Here is a 13,768-nt window from a genome sequence, read left to right as displayed (position 1 = left end):
TTGCCATTCCAAAATGAAGAACTCTGACCATTGTAGCCAATAGGGCTGCATTATGAAGTCCTTAAGTGAATTTTCAGGTCCTTCCCGAAGAAAGGCAAACGTCAGCACTTAAGAACTTATATTGGATGGAGTGCTCTAGGGTCCCCGCAGATGAGCGGACTATTCAACGCTTATGAATATCATTGAAATACCCCTACAAAAGAACTGTAATTACAGATAAGAAACTATACCTTATCAATACTCTTTGTCGAGCAGCGCAGTTTGTGGCAGAATGAGACATAAAGAGAACAATGCAGCTATGGTTGAGTATCACTGAGGCACTGAGCAGACAAGAGAGGGAATATCATGGTATCCCACTGGGTTCTGTACAGACGGAGCAGCTAAGCTTGATAATACTAGGGCTCTGAGCACAACAGTGCAGCCATCGAGCGCATTAGAAGGACATTGTGTAGGTTTTATACAGATCCATGATGCTATAGAAGGGCAGAGCTGCGAGTCTGAGCAGGAATAGAATAGGGCTATGCACATTCCATTGCATATATAGCATAGCAACCTGAGGGCCCTGGAAATGGCAAACAATCTACAGGGGAGAATCTTGGGTGCAACAGTAACAGAGCATCATCTGCTTTCTATCAGAACATTTAAGTTGTTAAAAGGGCACCATCAATGCATTTACAGAATCGTGGCCTTTGACAGCATACCACTGGGGCACTGAATGGATCTAGAAAGCTTTTCATTTAATTACTTCTCTGCAATCTCTGATTTAAGTCACTGTCTGTTCTTCTTCTAGCCATGTCACCAATCATGCAGGATAAACGTGTGTCACAGGGGCTGAACGGAGACTTGTATTTCTCCAACGTACTCCTGCAGGACTCCAGAACTGACTACAGCTGTAGCGCTCGGTTTCACTTCACGCACACTATTCAACAGAAGAACCCCTTCAACCTGAAGGTCCTGACCAGTAAGTGTTCTTTGTTCGTGGGTCTGGAAGTCTGGGATATTCTTGCAGGAGCTCCATTCTTGCCGCCTATCTTTGTATGTATCAGCATTTATAGTAAGACAGTTGTCTTCATTAGCCTAATCCTGCAGACCAAAGCTGGTTTTCTGTAAACCCTCTCAAGGAATTTGATGTGCAAGCATTTATATGAACCTCTTAACGTTCATAATGAAGCTCTATGCACAGCTAAGTCTCCTACATTCTGTATAATTTAGAGGAACCATTTTTTTTTATCTTAAAGGGGGCCTTCATCTGCCTTTGCCCATTCTTGTACATGTACCTCTCTCCAAGTCTTAGGGAACGTTCTGTAACTAGTTATTTCTATCAGTGATTCATGATAAAAAGGGTGGTTAGGTTTTGCCAGCATTTTTTAGAGCTCCCTTGGCCTGATAAAAGGGTTTCCAATTAGATCATTTGTGAGAGGGAGTAACTTAGTAAAATTATGTAAGTCCTTCAGAAGTGAGAAATAAAAGGTCAATTTACAGCATTATTACCTTAGTGGCAGACGTCATTAAGAAGAGCATCACACATTTTCAAATTTGTTTGAGATTAGTTGGGAAACTGTCCACTAGCCTGATAAAAGTACCATCAGAAAATGATGCTAGTGCACAGTTTATAGGCAGGAATGTTGCTAGTGGTGTCAATATGTATTGGTAATATAGCTCCTGTTTGCTTGAGCCTAAAACAGTTCTTTGGGCAAAGGGCAGAAAGCAGGTGTGTGGTCCCTTCCAATCAGCAGTCGCACCTTGTTATTCACTTAAGGTTTTCTTCCAAATCCCAATCTCGAATCACTTTTAGATACAGGGTTAGCTGTCTTCAGAAGTAGTTATTACAATGGCCCTACACTGAGACGACTTGAGCTGCATCAACAGATTTAGCACCACCGTAGGGAGAGGCAGTCAAAAAGTGAGTAAGAGGAAGGAGAGTGCAGTTATTCGAGGGTACAGCTTAGAAATGTACAGATGTGCAGGCCAACTTACTGTCAGTGGTTTGGGGTGTAAAAACAGACTTGGTGCACCTCCTTGGCACCACTGCCTCAAGCACATTGGGTTCAATCTATGATTTTTAGTGCTAACAGAGAGAAAAGACAATTAGCATGGCAAGATGCCAGGTATCATCTTGATAATAAATCTAGCCACAACCAATCACAGATGAAATTCTTCTCTGTAACACGATCGTTATGTGCTTCACAAATTATAGCATACCATTTAGCCAAAGAGAGTGGTCACTACTGATCAGTTGCAACCTGTTTTGGAAGAACGCAAAGATAACTGAAAAGGCGACGGGTACACAGCTTACCACTGAGTGTCTTCTACAGTAACAGAAATCCTCAAGGATTACTTAGGAAAAACATTGTGCATGTTTTCCACTAAGAGAAGTCTGCGAGTTGTCTAGGAAAGATATTACTGCATATGCGTCCAGGTTCAACTTGTTCTTTGATATGGTGAGTCTACAGTGTTGTTAGGAAAGAGATAGCCCATGTGTTCAGCATGGGCTTTTCCATAGTTCGGAAGAGTCTGCTGTATTGGGGGGTAGTATTCCAACAACCGGCTGAAACTCAGCAGTTGCAAGATGGAGAATCAGTTGCTGGGGAAAGATCTCTCCTGTTTACCCGCCAAACACTGGCCAAGTCATTTGGGTCCTCTGCCCACACCTGCCTTCTCTGTTAATAACCTGTGTTATACTTTTATTTCTGGATTTGTCTTTGTCAATTAGGTGCACAATGTTTGGGTTGTGGTTTTTTTCAACATAAACTCCAATATAGACATCTTCTGTTTTTTTCATGCATCATCAACCTATTCAACGGTTTTGTGTCTCCATCTTTCAAGCACGCACCGGGACACTCTTGGAGTATCTGTGCGCGATATAAATTCATTTAACATAGCATAACATAACAATAGGTGGTTGTGCTCTTTACTAAGAGTACTGTAATTGGCGCATCACTTACCAACAGATCAAAATACAAAAGCAGACTAGTTAAGCAGATAAACATCCATATCTCACAAGTGGGAGTTGGATCAGGAAGTTTTCAAAGGCATTTTTGATCCTGGGATGCACATGCTTCGATCTGTATGCAATCACACAAAACTCAAAATGCCAAAACTTCAACAAAAGGTATCCAATCTCAGAGGAATGGAGTTAATAAGTGTGTGAAATGTGCTTATGCTTTTCAACCAACACCAACCTCACCAGTAGTTATCAACAAGTGCAGTACCTTACACATACGTGTGATAATAATGGCACCACAGCAGATCAGACTGCCATGGTATGTATGACTGTCAGAACAGCAACATGTGACTACTAATATTTCCACATTTACTAATGGTGGAAAAGGGAACAATGTATCTCCCACAAATTAAAACATTGATGTTAGCAGCATGGCCTCTAGGGTCCATAGACCTCCAGCTTCTAAAGTGATCAAAAATATGTATGGAAGTGATATGAGAAGTGTTGACATCAGCAATGTGGAAGTGTTATCCTGCTAAATGGGTGTATTATATTAATTGGTGTAAAAACAATGGATGTGATAAGCAGATATCGCTTGTACTTAGTGCATTTAGTGGTCAGTAAGCTCTCATGCATCATTTACCATCCTAGTAATTAAAAGATATCTGGAGAGAGCTGAGAGGACGTATCTTCCATGGCCTGTTCCTGTTCTAATGTAGAACTTAGTAGTATTTTATTGGTATGTCTTTTGAAACTACTGTTTGAAGCCATGCATAAATCACATAAAACCACCATTAAAAATTGTATTTTAATAGCCATTACTTCCTTATGTAGAATAATTGAATTTCGGGCCCTAACAATACAACAGTCTTTCTTTAAAAATTCATGAGTGACGAGAATGAACCCAAAATTAATTCTCAATGTAGTATTTAACTTTCACTTGAATCAGTCAGTACAGTTACCATCTTTCCAATAGCATAACTGCAGAAAGGGCGTTAAGCACATTTGGTGCTCGGAGTGCTATCATGTACTAAACGCAGAAAACAAAAACGTGAACAGTTTTTAGGGGACGCTTTCAAACCAGATGAGATGAATACTCTTTATAAAGAAATTAAAAAGCAAGATGTTTTGTTCAAACACTTCTGTTGTGCTGCTCCTTCTGTTGAAAACCCTGGAGATCTGGCCGAGGGCGCACTTTACAAGAAAGAGAGCGGCATTGCTAGGATATATTGGAATGGTATCCTTTACTGATATTTTTTTTTATTTAAATTTGTTTTTATTGTTGCAACATTTAAATTTGTTTTTATTGTTGCAACAAAGTATATCAGTACAGCGTAAACAATCCGCCGACGTGGCCTCAACATTCAGCCACGAACAGTCATGCGTGCAACGTTTTCTTGTTTTATACGATTGGTACATATATACATGTCTTCAGTTACTCAGTACAATATAATCGTGCAGAGACGCCTGCCGGCTGGGAGACTGTGGAAGTATCCTTTACTGATATGTACCCATAGGCAACATGGTCATCTGTACCTGTGGTCACTAAATATTACTGTATAGATGTACAGCCGTAAAGAGAATCTCAAATGAGTCAGATAATCGTAAAACATTTGTTTCACTCGACTTGTACTTCACCCTTTCTCCACAATGTGTTAATACTATCCACTGCTCAAAGTTTTACCCTGCAATATAAGCCAGTTACTTACCAATCGCCATAGTTTTGCAGCTTAATGCATGTCTAGATTCACATTTCAGTGAAGGCGATGAGTTAGTTTGTAGCAACATTTAGAAAAGTAATAGGAGGCATTTGCAACTTTTATATTTTGAACTCAAAGAGCATAACACAAGCATTCAAACTAAATCTGAAGTTGGAGACTAATTAGTGGGGAACTGTGGGGTTACACTCCGCATCATAGTGAGTCATATTGACTTACTCTACAGCTAGAGCCCATAACAAAAAAAATTGTTTATCCCTCTGAGTATTTGCAAACCCAAACCCTAGAAGGCAGATTGGTGCATAGCATGAAACTAGATTAGTTGTGAGCTACAAAATTATTTTTACAGGAAAGTAACTAGTTTCATAAATTACACTGGAGATTTGCTGATATACCGATGTACCACCATAGATGTAAAATCCTAAGCTGCAGAGGTTCCTCTCTAGCTTTTTCCACACTTTTAACATTAAGGCATGCATGATTTATAGAGTTCTGATATAAGTCATGCATTTAGAGTATCTCTGCTGTCTTGGTATTTATTCCCCATGGTTCAGACTCAAGCATCATGTGTTCACAGATGCCCGCTAATGGAATTAGAGAAATGGGTGCCTAGCATACTTGATGGGGAGCTTCCTGGAAGCACGGGAGCTGTCTCACTCCCACGCCCAGAGCCACTCTCCCCTTTGTAGTTCAGTGATGCACAAAAAGAGGAGAAAAAGTCTTACTCCTCAACTTGCCATGAAGGAAGGGAAAACGCTCTGAGAAGAGGTCCACTCACTCAAACTCTAGGTCGGTCCTGAAACCTCTGTCAGAGAAGTTATTTTCAGTTGTAAGTTTGACCTAACAGGAGGTAGCGGCTTTCAAGAAAGCTGCATGGTCTATATTGGTCCCTTCTCCCCTGATGTGCCGCTGCTAGGTGCCAAAATGCCTAGGGCTTTTGTGCCGACTGTGGCTTGATGTTGCTGGTCTCACCCCAAACACCTCCCCCACCCTCCAATACATCCCGTTGCCAACCATTTTGCACTTATTGGTCTCGCTGCCACCTATGAAGTTGTCCTTACAATCACTTCCAAAGCCACCTTCACCTTCTGGATGTACGGTGCCTACCACAATGCCATTTTAAAATTGTCTTCACACAGAAGATTCTGTACACAGAGAGCAAAATGGTCACTTACCTCAAAGAAAATGAGTCCAAAGGGATGGGTTGTGTTTGGAAATAAGAGTCTGTTTGCATTATACACGATTTGTTTGAATCAGATCCTGATGCTGCACATATGCTGACACCCTGCTGCAGTACTGGAAATTATTACAGTGAGGTGAGTAACCTCATGCTTCCCACAGATGCCAATGCGGCATTGTTGACTCGCCTGTATAATGCTTCTGGATTTGATACTTCCCCAAAAGCATGGTTGTCATGTTGCCACATCCAAACTCTGTTGCACACATACATTTCTCATCAATGATTAGAAAGGCTGTCTATACACTTGATATTCTCATGCACACAGTAGATCACAAGGCACATCTCTTCAGAGCATTGCTGCAGTTTGTCTTGCTCTAGTATGCACTGTAGTAGTCAACCTTTGACCATTCCCCTTCAAGGATCCTATGAAACTACCAAAAGAGCATCGGCTAACTGCCCTGTTGATGGGTGTTCCAGTTCAAAGGATTTGTAGCACTGCTCCCACTTTCATTAAATGCAATTGCCTTGTCTTGAAGGCGCTGCAACAGTATTGTTGTAGCAGAGTTCTGATACAATCTTCATCACTGTAATTTCTGCCCACATCGTAAACCTTCCTCCTTGAAAAATGCTTTGGTAGTGGTTATCTCAAGGAATTTGCTGTAGCCTTTAGCCGTTAAAAATACAAGTTACTTACCTTTGGTAGCCTTATGTTCGAGGCATATGGGCTGCAGATGGTACATTATGAATAGATCGCCATCTGGTGTTGGGCTCGGATGATTGCACTTTGTTTTTCTCTTGGAGAGTCTTTTGTAGCTTGGTGACTCCTCCTTTGGTTGGTAGTGCGCATGGGCATCGGCTCCATCCTTAGATTGTTTTTTTCCGCCATCGGGTTCGGATGAGGATTGAAGCGCTCCAGATCAACTTCGGAAAGAAGTGAATTTTCGGCGCGTATTCCATTTCCAATTCGACGGTATTGTTATCGAACGCGATTTCATTTACATTCTGACGCGTTTCGACGCCAACATCAACGAAAAACTTTGATCTACGTCCACGAACAGGAGGCCTTTCTCGACGTGGTCAAGCCCGGAGTCCATGAAAAGGACTCCATTTAAGAAATGTCCAGAGTGTGGTGCTAGGTTCCCACACAAGGACCTACACGAGGTGTGCAACCTCTGCCTGTCTCCTGAACACGAATCCAGGGACTGCGAAGCCTGCGCAGCATTTTCCTCCAAGTCGACGATTAGAAACCGTCGAGCTAGAAGACACGAGGTTTCCAGAATGCAGTCGGAGGCGATCCCGGAGCTGTTCGAAGACCAGCACCTCGATGAAGAAGAGGATCATGAAGAACAGTCGGGGTCGGAACGGGACGAGTCGGATGTCGAGGAACTCGACTTGCAACAAACCGTGAGTGACGACGTCCCCTTACCAAAAAACCGACCCCATGCGGTAACGACCCCGCCTTCGAGCCCGGTCAAACCGCAGAAAAAAGTTTCCGACGCCCCGCCTTCGGGCCCGGCAACGAAACTGAAACCGAAACTCTTGGCCTCCCACCATGTCGGATCCGAGAAACGGTCGACATTGACTTCGACACCGAAGCTGCATGCAAGAGAAAGCTCGGCATCGAAGCTTTCCATGTCGAAACCGAAACATGCTTCGACGTCGAAAACTCACTCGACACTGAAAAAATCGGATTCGAGCAAATCTTCGGTGCCGAAAACACCGAACATTGACGATCGAAAGCAAAGGCACCTTTCGGAACCAAAACACTCGGTACCGATACAGGAGCAACAGTGACGAAGAAGAGGAAGAATGAACAGCTAGAAGACAAACCTCTTCCTTCTAAAAAGAGAACAATGGGGACAAATACAACTCCTCCTACTTCTCCTCGACCTAAAGGCACACCCTCTTCTCCTATTCCTCACACTATGCCAACTATTCCTCCACCTTCTACACCTAGACCTTCTACACCTCAGTCAGATGTAGACAGTGATACAGGGGAGGGAGAACCTCATGAGGATGATGACACTATCCCAGATGAGGATGACCCATGGGAAAATTATAACGCAGGGTCAGATGATGACAACGACCCAGAGTTATATCCCTCAAAGCCTTCACCACCTGATGATAACACAGGGTTTGTACAGCTCATTAATAGGGCAGCAAAATATCATAAGGTAGACCTACATACAGAACCTAAAGTAGAGGATTTCCTATTAGAGACACTACCTACTACACAAAGAACATCAGGTACTCTACCTATGCTGAAGGGTCTTCTCAGTCACACAGCAGACATATTCAAAGACCCAGTGAGGGCTAGGGTGTTAAACCCAAAAATTGATAGAAAATATAGGGCAGCTCCAAAGGACCCAATATTTATCAAAGGACAGGTACCTCTAGACTCGCTGGTAGTATCAAACGCTCGCAAAAGAGCAAACTCATTATCCACAGGAGAAGCCCCTCCACCGGATAAGGAGTCAAAATTAATAGATGCATCAGGCAAGAAAGTAGCATCACAAGCGTCAAATAGCTGGCGCATAGCCAATACACAAGCGCTACTTGCACGATATGACAGGGCACATTATGATGAGTTAGAAAAACTCATCACACATCTCCCTAAAGAACATCAGAAAAGGGCAGATCAGCTAATACAGGAAGGAAAGATTATAACTAACACTTCCATTAAGTGCGCCCTGGACGCGGCAGACACTGCAGCAAGATCTATCAACACTAGTATCATGTTAAGGAGACATGCATGGCTTAGAGTGTCAGGGTTCAAACAAGAGGTACAAACATCCTTATTGAACCAACCCTTTGATCAGAAAACACTTTTTGGCTCAAGCACAGATGATACCTTAGAAAAGATGAAAAAGGATACAGAAACGGCTAAGTCAATGGGAGCATTACAACAGCCAACACAAAGGGGTTCCTTTCGTAGATCCACCTATAGAGGAGGCTCAAAAAATACAGGAACAAATCAGCAATCCACCTCTTTTACACCTACGTCACCCAAAGGTAATTCAAGAGGCAGTTACAGAGGTAACAACAACAAGGGTAGAGGTCGCGGAAATAATAACAACCGCAACTCCCCAACCCCAAAACAGTGACTTAATACAACTTCCCCCAGACCACATAACACCGGTCGGGGGACGTCTATCACAGTTCCTACCTGTCTGGGAAAACATCACATCAGACAAGTGGGTGAGACAAATTATCCAACATGGTTATTGCCTAGAACTCACAGCTACCCCACCAAACATCCCCCCCAAACAGCGTCCAATGAGTCAAGATCATCTGACATTGTTAAAAGAAGAAGTACTATCACTGCTACAAAAGCATGCCATAGAGAAGGTTCCAAAAGATCAACAAGGGACAGGAGTATACTCTCTATACTTCCTAATCCCCAAAAAAGACGGGTCTCTAAGACCAATCTTAGACCTCAGACCTCTCAATCCATACATAAATTCGGAACATTTCCACATGGTCACGCTCCAACAGGTTCTTCCTTTACTGAAGAAAGGGGACTTTCTTTCTACACTGGATCTAAAAGACGCTTACTTTCATATCCCAATTCACAAAGCACACAGGAAATACCTAAGGTTTGTAGTGGAAGGACAACATTATCAATTCAAAGTCCTTCAGTTCGGGGTCACAACGGCACCAAGAGTGTTCACAAAATGCCTAGCTGTGGTGGCAGCACACCTAAGAAGACAACAAATACATGTCTTTCCTTACTTGGACGATTGGTTAATAAAGACCAAGTCACAAGAAGAATGCCTTCACAACACACAGAAGACCATTCAATTGCTGCACCACCTAGAGTTTACGGTGAACTATAAAAAATCACACCTGCAACCAAACAAAATTCAACAATACCTGGGGGCTACTATAGACACAGAAGGAGCCATAGCATACCCCAATCCAATCAGGATACAGACAATGGTCAAGTTAATACAAAGATTTCAACCACAACACTCACTACCAGCACAAGTGTTTATGCAGCTGTTAGGCATGATGTCCTCCTGCATACTGCTAATACCACATGCCAGACTACAAATGCGTCCACTACAGGAGTGTCTAGCGACACAGTGGAATCAGGCTCAAGGTCAGATTACAGATCTGGTGTTGGTAGACGACCGTACGCATCGCTCTCTGAAGTGGTGGAACACAACAAACATTTCCAAGGGACGGTCGTTCCTAGAACCTATTCCACAAGTGATACTGACAGCGGACGCATCGCTCTCCGGATGGGGAGCGCATATGGACAAATACACAGTGCAGGGGAAATGGAGTGTGCAGCAAAAGAAACTGCACATCAACTACTTGGAACTATTAGCAGTATTTCTAGCACTAAAAGCTTTCCAAATGCAAATAACCAGCAAGGCAGTCCTGATCAGAACAGACAACATGACTGCAATGTATTATATTCAAAAACAGGGGGGGACACACTCTCTCCAACTATCCAAACTAGCACAGGACATTTGGAGATGGGCCATTCCTCAAAAGATCTATCTGTTAGCAGAACACCTACCAGGAGTTCAAAATCAGATAGCAGACATCCTAAGCAGAGAGTCAGAACAAGTACACGAATGGGAGCTGCACGACCAGATACTGCAGCCATTCTTCCAAAGATGGGGGCAACCAGAGATAGATCTGTTTGCCAATCATCAGAACGCAAAATGCCAAAACTTCGCATCCAGGTTCCCACACCACCGGTCCCAGGGCAATGCACTATGGATAAATTGGTCCAACAGATTTGCTTACGCTTTTCCCCCTCTCCCACTAATTCCATTAGTGGTTCGAAAACTGCAACAGCATTCAATGACAATGATACTAGTGGCACCCACGTGGGCAAGACAGCCGTGGTTCACCACGCTACTACAACTCTCACTGGTGCCACATCAAAAGCTAAGATTATTACCCATGCACCTTACACAGAACCATGGAGAAATAATGCACCCGGATCCCAAACAATTGAACCTAGCGATCTGGCTCCTGAGGTCATAGAGTTTGAATATTTAGATTTACCACCAGAATGTATGGAAATCATTAAACAAGCAAGACGTCCTACCACCAGAGCATGCTATGCAGCAAAATGGAAGATGTTTGCTGTACACTGTAACAGTAATCACATCAACCCTCTGGACGCATCCACTAAACAGATCATTTGCTATTTACTACACTTGCAACAATGTGTTCGAGGCATGTGGGCTGCTGCATTCATATCTGTGCATAGATCGCCACCTAGTGTTGGGTCCGGATGATTGCACATTGTTGTCCTGGAAGAGTCTTCGAAGTATCACGAGATAGGTGGCTCCTCCCCTGGACTACAGTGCGCATGGGCATCGACTCCATCCCCAGATTGTTTTTTTCCGCCATTGGGTTCGGATGTGTTTCGGTTCCCTCTGTCGGAATCGATAGTTGTTAAACTTCTTTTACTTGAGACCAAAAGGTCTTTAGGACTCGCGTCGGTATTGTCTATCGTTCGGGTTCGTTTGTTTCATCGACTCCGAGCCAACACTGCTCTTCCGCGTGCTTTCGGCGCGGACGGGCCTACACGACGCTCCAAACTACTTTCATCATGGAACGAAGTCCATTTAAGAGGTGCCCGGTGTGTGCCTCGAAGTACCCACATATCGACGTGCACCCAGTGTGCAATAAATGCTTGTCGCCGGACCACGACGAGGCCGAGTGTATGACCTGCTCCAAGTTCCGGTCGAAGAAGACGCTCAAGCTCCGCCGAGCTGCAAGACTGCAGGCCCAGCGATAGGCACCCCCTCCGACTGACATCTTCGACACGGAGGATGTCGGCGACGACACTATCCAGGATATCACGGAGTCTAACCCGGCGTCGGAGGTCGAGGAAGACTACGACGCGGAAGACGAGGATTTTGATGAAGTCGTCGAGGAGGTAGGAGACGACGACGGGGCCATTGCCACCGTAGAGGATAGCTCGGAAGAGGAGCTTCCTCACACTGACTCCGGGGCCAGCCACCATTCTAAGGCCCAGGCCGAGGGATCGCCTTCGGGCCTTACCCAAAGTCTTGATTCCCGTCCCACGGCTCCGCCTTTCGGCCCGGCCACGGACATTGATACGGCACCACTTACGGTACAGAAACCGAAAGTGAAACCATCGGTCTCGACGCCAATCGTATCGAAACCGAAAGCGCGAGTCGCACTGGTCGGGTCGAAGGCTTCGGAGGCCTCGGCGCCGAAGAAATCCAAGATGAACGTCGAGCTCAAGAGCCACGCCAAAATGGCCGACCCGAAGACTACGGTGTCGAAGCCGAAGGTGAAGACGTCCGACGCGGCTGCGTCGGCGCCGAAGTTGGTCGACGCACTTAAAAGTCGCATCGATGCCAAGAAGGTCGACGACCATAAGAAGACCACAAAGAAGCGGCAGGATGACCCCGAGTCTATCACTGCCCCGCTTCCAATCGACAAGGCCAAGGGGGCAGCTGCGTCGGCTCCGAAGACTGCGGCCTCGGTCGCCGGCCCAAAATCTGCTTCAGAAGACTCTCTCGAGCCGGTGCGTCCCTCCGCCTCGCTCACAAAAAAGGTCAACGAGTCCCTTCAGCGTATTAGAGAGGGGACCGCGGCAGTCGAGCCGAAGGGCACTGTGCTGCCCAAGCCTCTCCAGAAACCGGCGAAAGCGACCACGCCGATTCTGTTCATGTTGCCGCCGAAGATGGCGCCGAAGGCTTTCACAGCGAAGCCTGGGGCCGGGGTGCCCTTGAAGTTATCTTCAACGCCGAAGGCATCGTTGGTGGTTCCAAGCCCACGCCACCAACCACTGGCAGAAGAAGAGTGTCGAGAAGTGATCATCGACGCCAACACAGGCAAGCTCTCTCTCCTTAAAAGGAAGATCACCCCTGAACCAGCTTTGGAGCATTTCCAAATCCCACTTAAGAAAAAGATGGACTCTGCTGGTGCCTCTGCCCCTTTGGAGCCTGCATCACCCCAAGGCCATGAACTTTCACCCACTCATTCTAATGTTGAGGAGGGTGATGGTAACGACGAGGATGAGTATGCCTATCCAGTCTACTCAGACCCAGAGGATGTGACTGAGCCTTGGTCTGCAGGTGGCGACCCTGGGGACCCGCAGTCAGGACAGGAGCCTCAGCTCTTTTCAGCAAAAACGCCCCCAATTGAGGACTCTGCAGCTTTCAATGCTCTAATCGAAAGAGCGGCAGCCAACCATGACGTCGATCTCCATGCTGACCCAGTAGACGTCGACTTTCTTTTTGACACCTTTTCAGTCGCTGAAAAAACTGTAAAGACTTTGCCAATGCTAAAAGGGGTGTTGAAACATGCGCCAGAGGTCTTCAAGGAGCCCACCCGAGCAAGAGTCGTCAACCCACGTATTGACAAGAAGTACAAGGCAGCGCCCACTGATCCAACATACATCAAAGGACAGTTGCCTCTGGATTCCTTGGTTGTCTCCAATGCTCGCAAAAGAGCCAACTCACAGACTACGGGTGATGCTCCTCCCCCAGACAAGGAATCAAAAGTATTTGAGGCTTCGGGGAAACGTGTTGCTGCGCAGGCAGCCAACATATGGTGCATATCCAACACACAGGCACTGCTTGCGCGTTACGACAGGGCACACTACGACACTCTAGAGACCCTTCTACAACACCTGCCAGAGCAATATAAGGAAGCAGCTGAGATGTTGATACAGGAGAGGAAGCTTATCACCAATGCTTCAATTAAGTGCGCTCTGGATGTGGCTGACACCGCCTCAAGAGCGATAAACACTAGCGTTCTACTGCGTAGGCATGCATGGCTCAGAATATCCGGTTTCAAACCAGACATTCAAACTACCATCGTCAACCAAACTGTCAACCCAGACCACCTGTTTGGCCCAGAAGTTGATACCACCCTCGAGAAAATAAAAAAGGACATCGACACTGCTAAGTCTATGGGTGC

At 45.3% G+C, this 13,768-nt stretch overlaps 1 protein-coding gene across 1 annotated transcript in view; it reads left to right on the top strand.

Annotated features, from left to right (window-relative positions):
* The window catches only part of NFASC (neurofascin), a 371,015-nt gene that overhangs the window by 58,346 nt on the left and 298,901 nt on the right, over nucleotides 1–13,768 (top strand). The window contains exon 6 of the mRNA XM_086923454.1: nucleotides 791–961. Within this exon, the coding sequence (XP_086779580.1) occupies nucleotides 791–961 (171 nt within the window). The remainder of the gene's footprint in view (nucleotides 1–790; nucleotides 962–13,768) is intronic.

The sequence above is a fragment of the Lissotriton vulgaris genome, chromosome 5, assembly GCF_964263255.1.
Source record: "Lissotriton vulgaris chromosome 5, aLisVul1.2, whole genome shotgun sequence".
NCBI lineage: Eukaryota > Metazoa > Chordata > Amphibia > Caudata > Salamandridae > Lissotriton > Lissotriton vulgaris.
The sequence above is the reverse complement of the archived record's forward strand: the minus strand, read 5'-3'. Positions and strand labels throughout refer to the sequence as shown.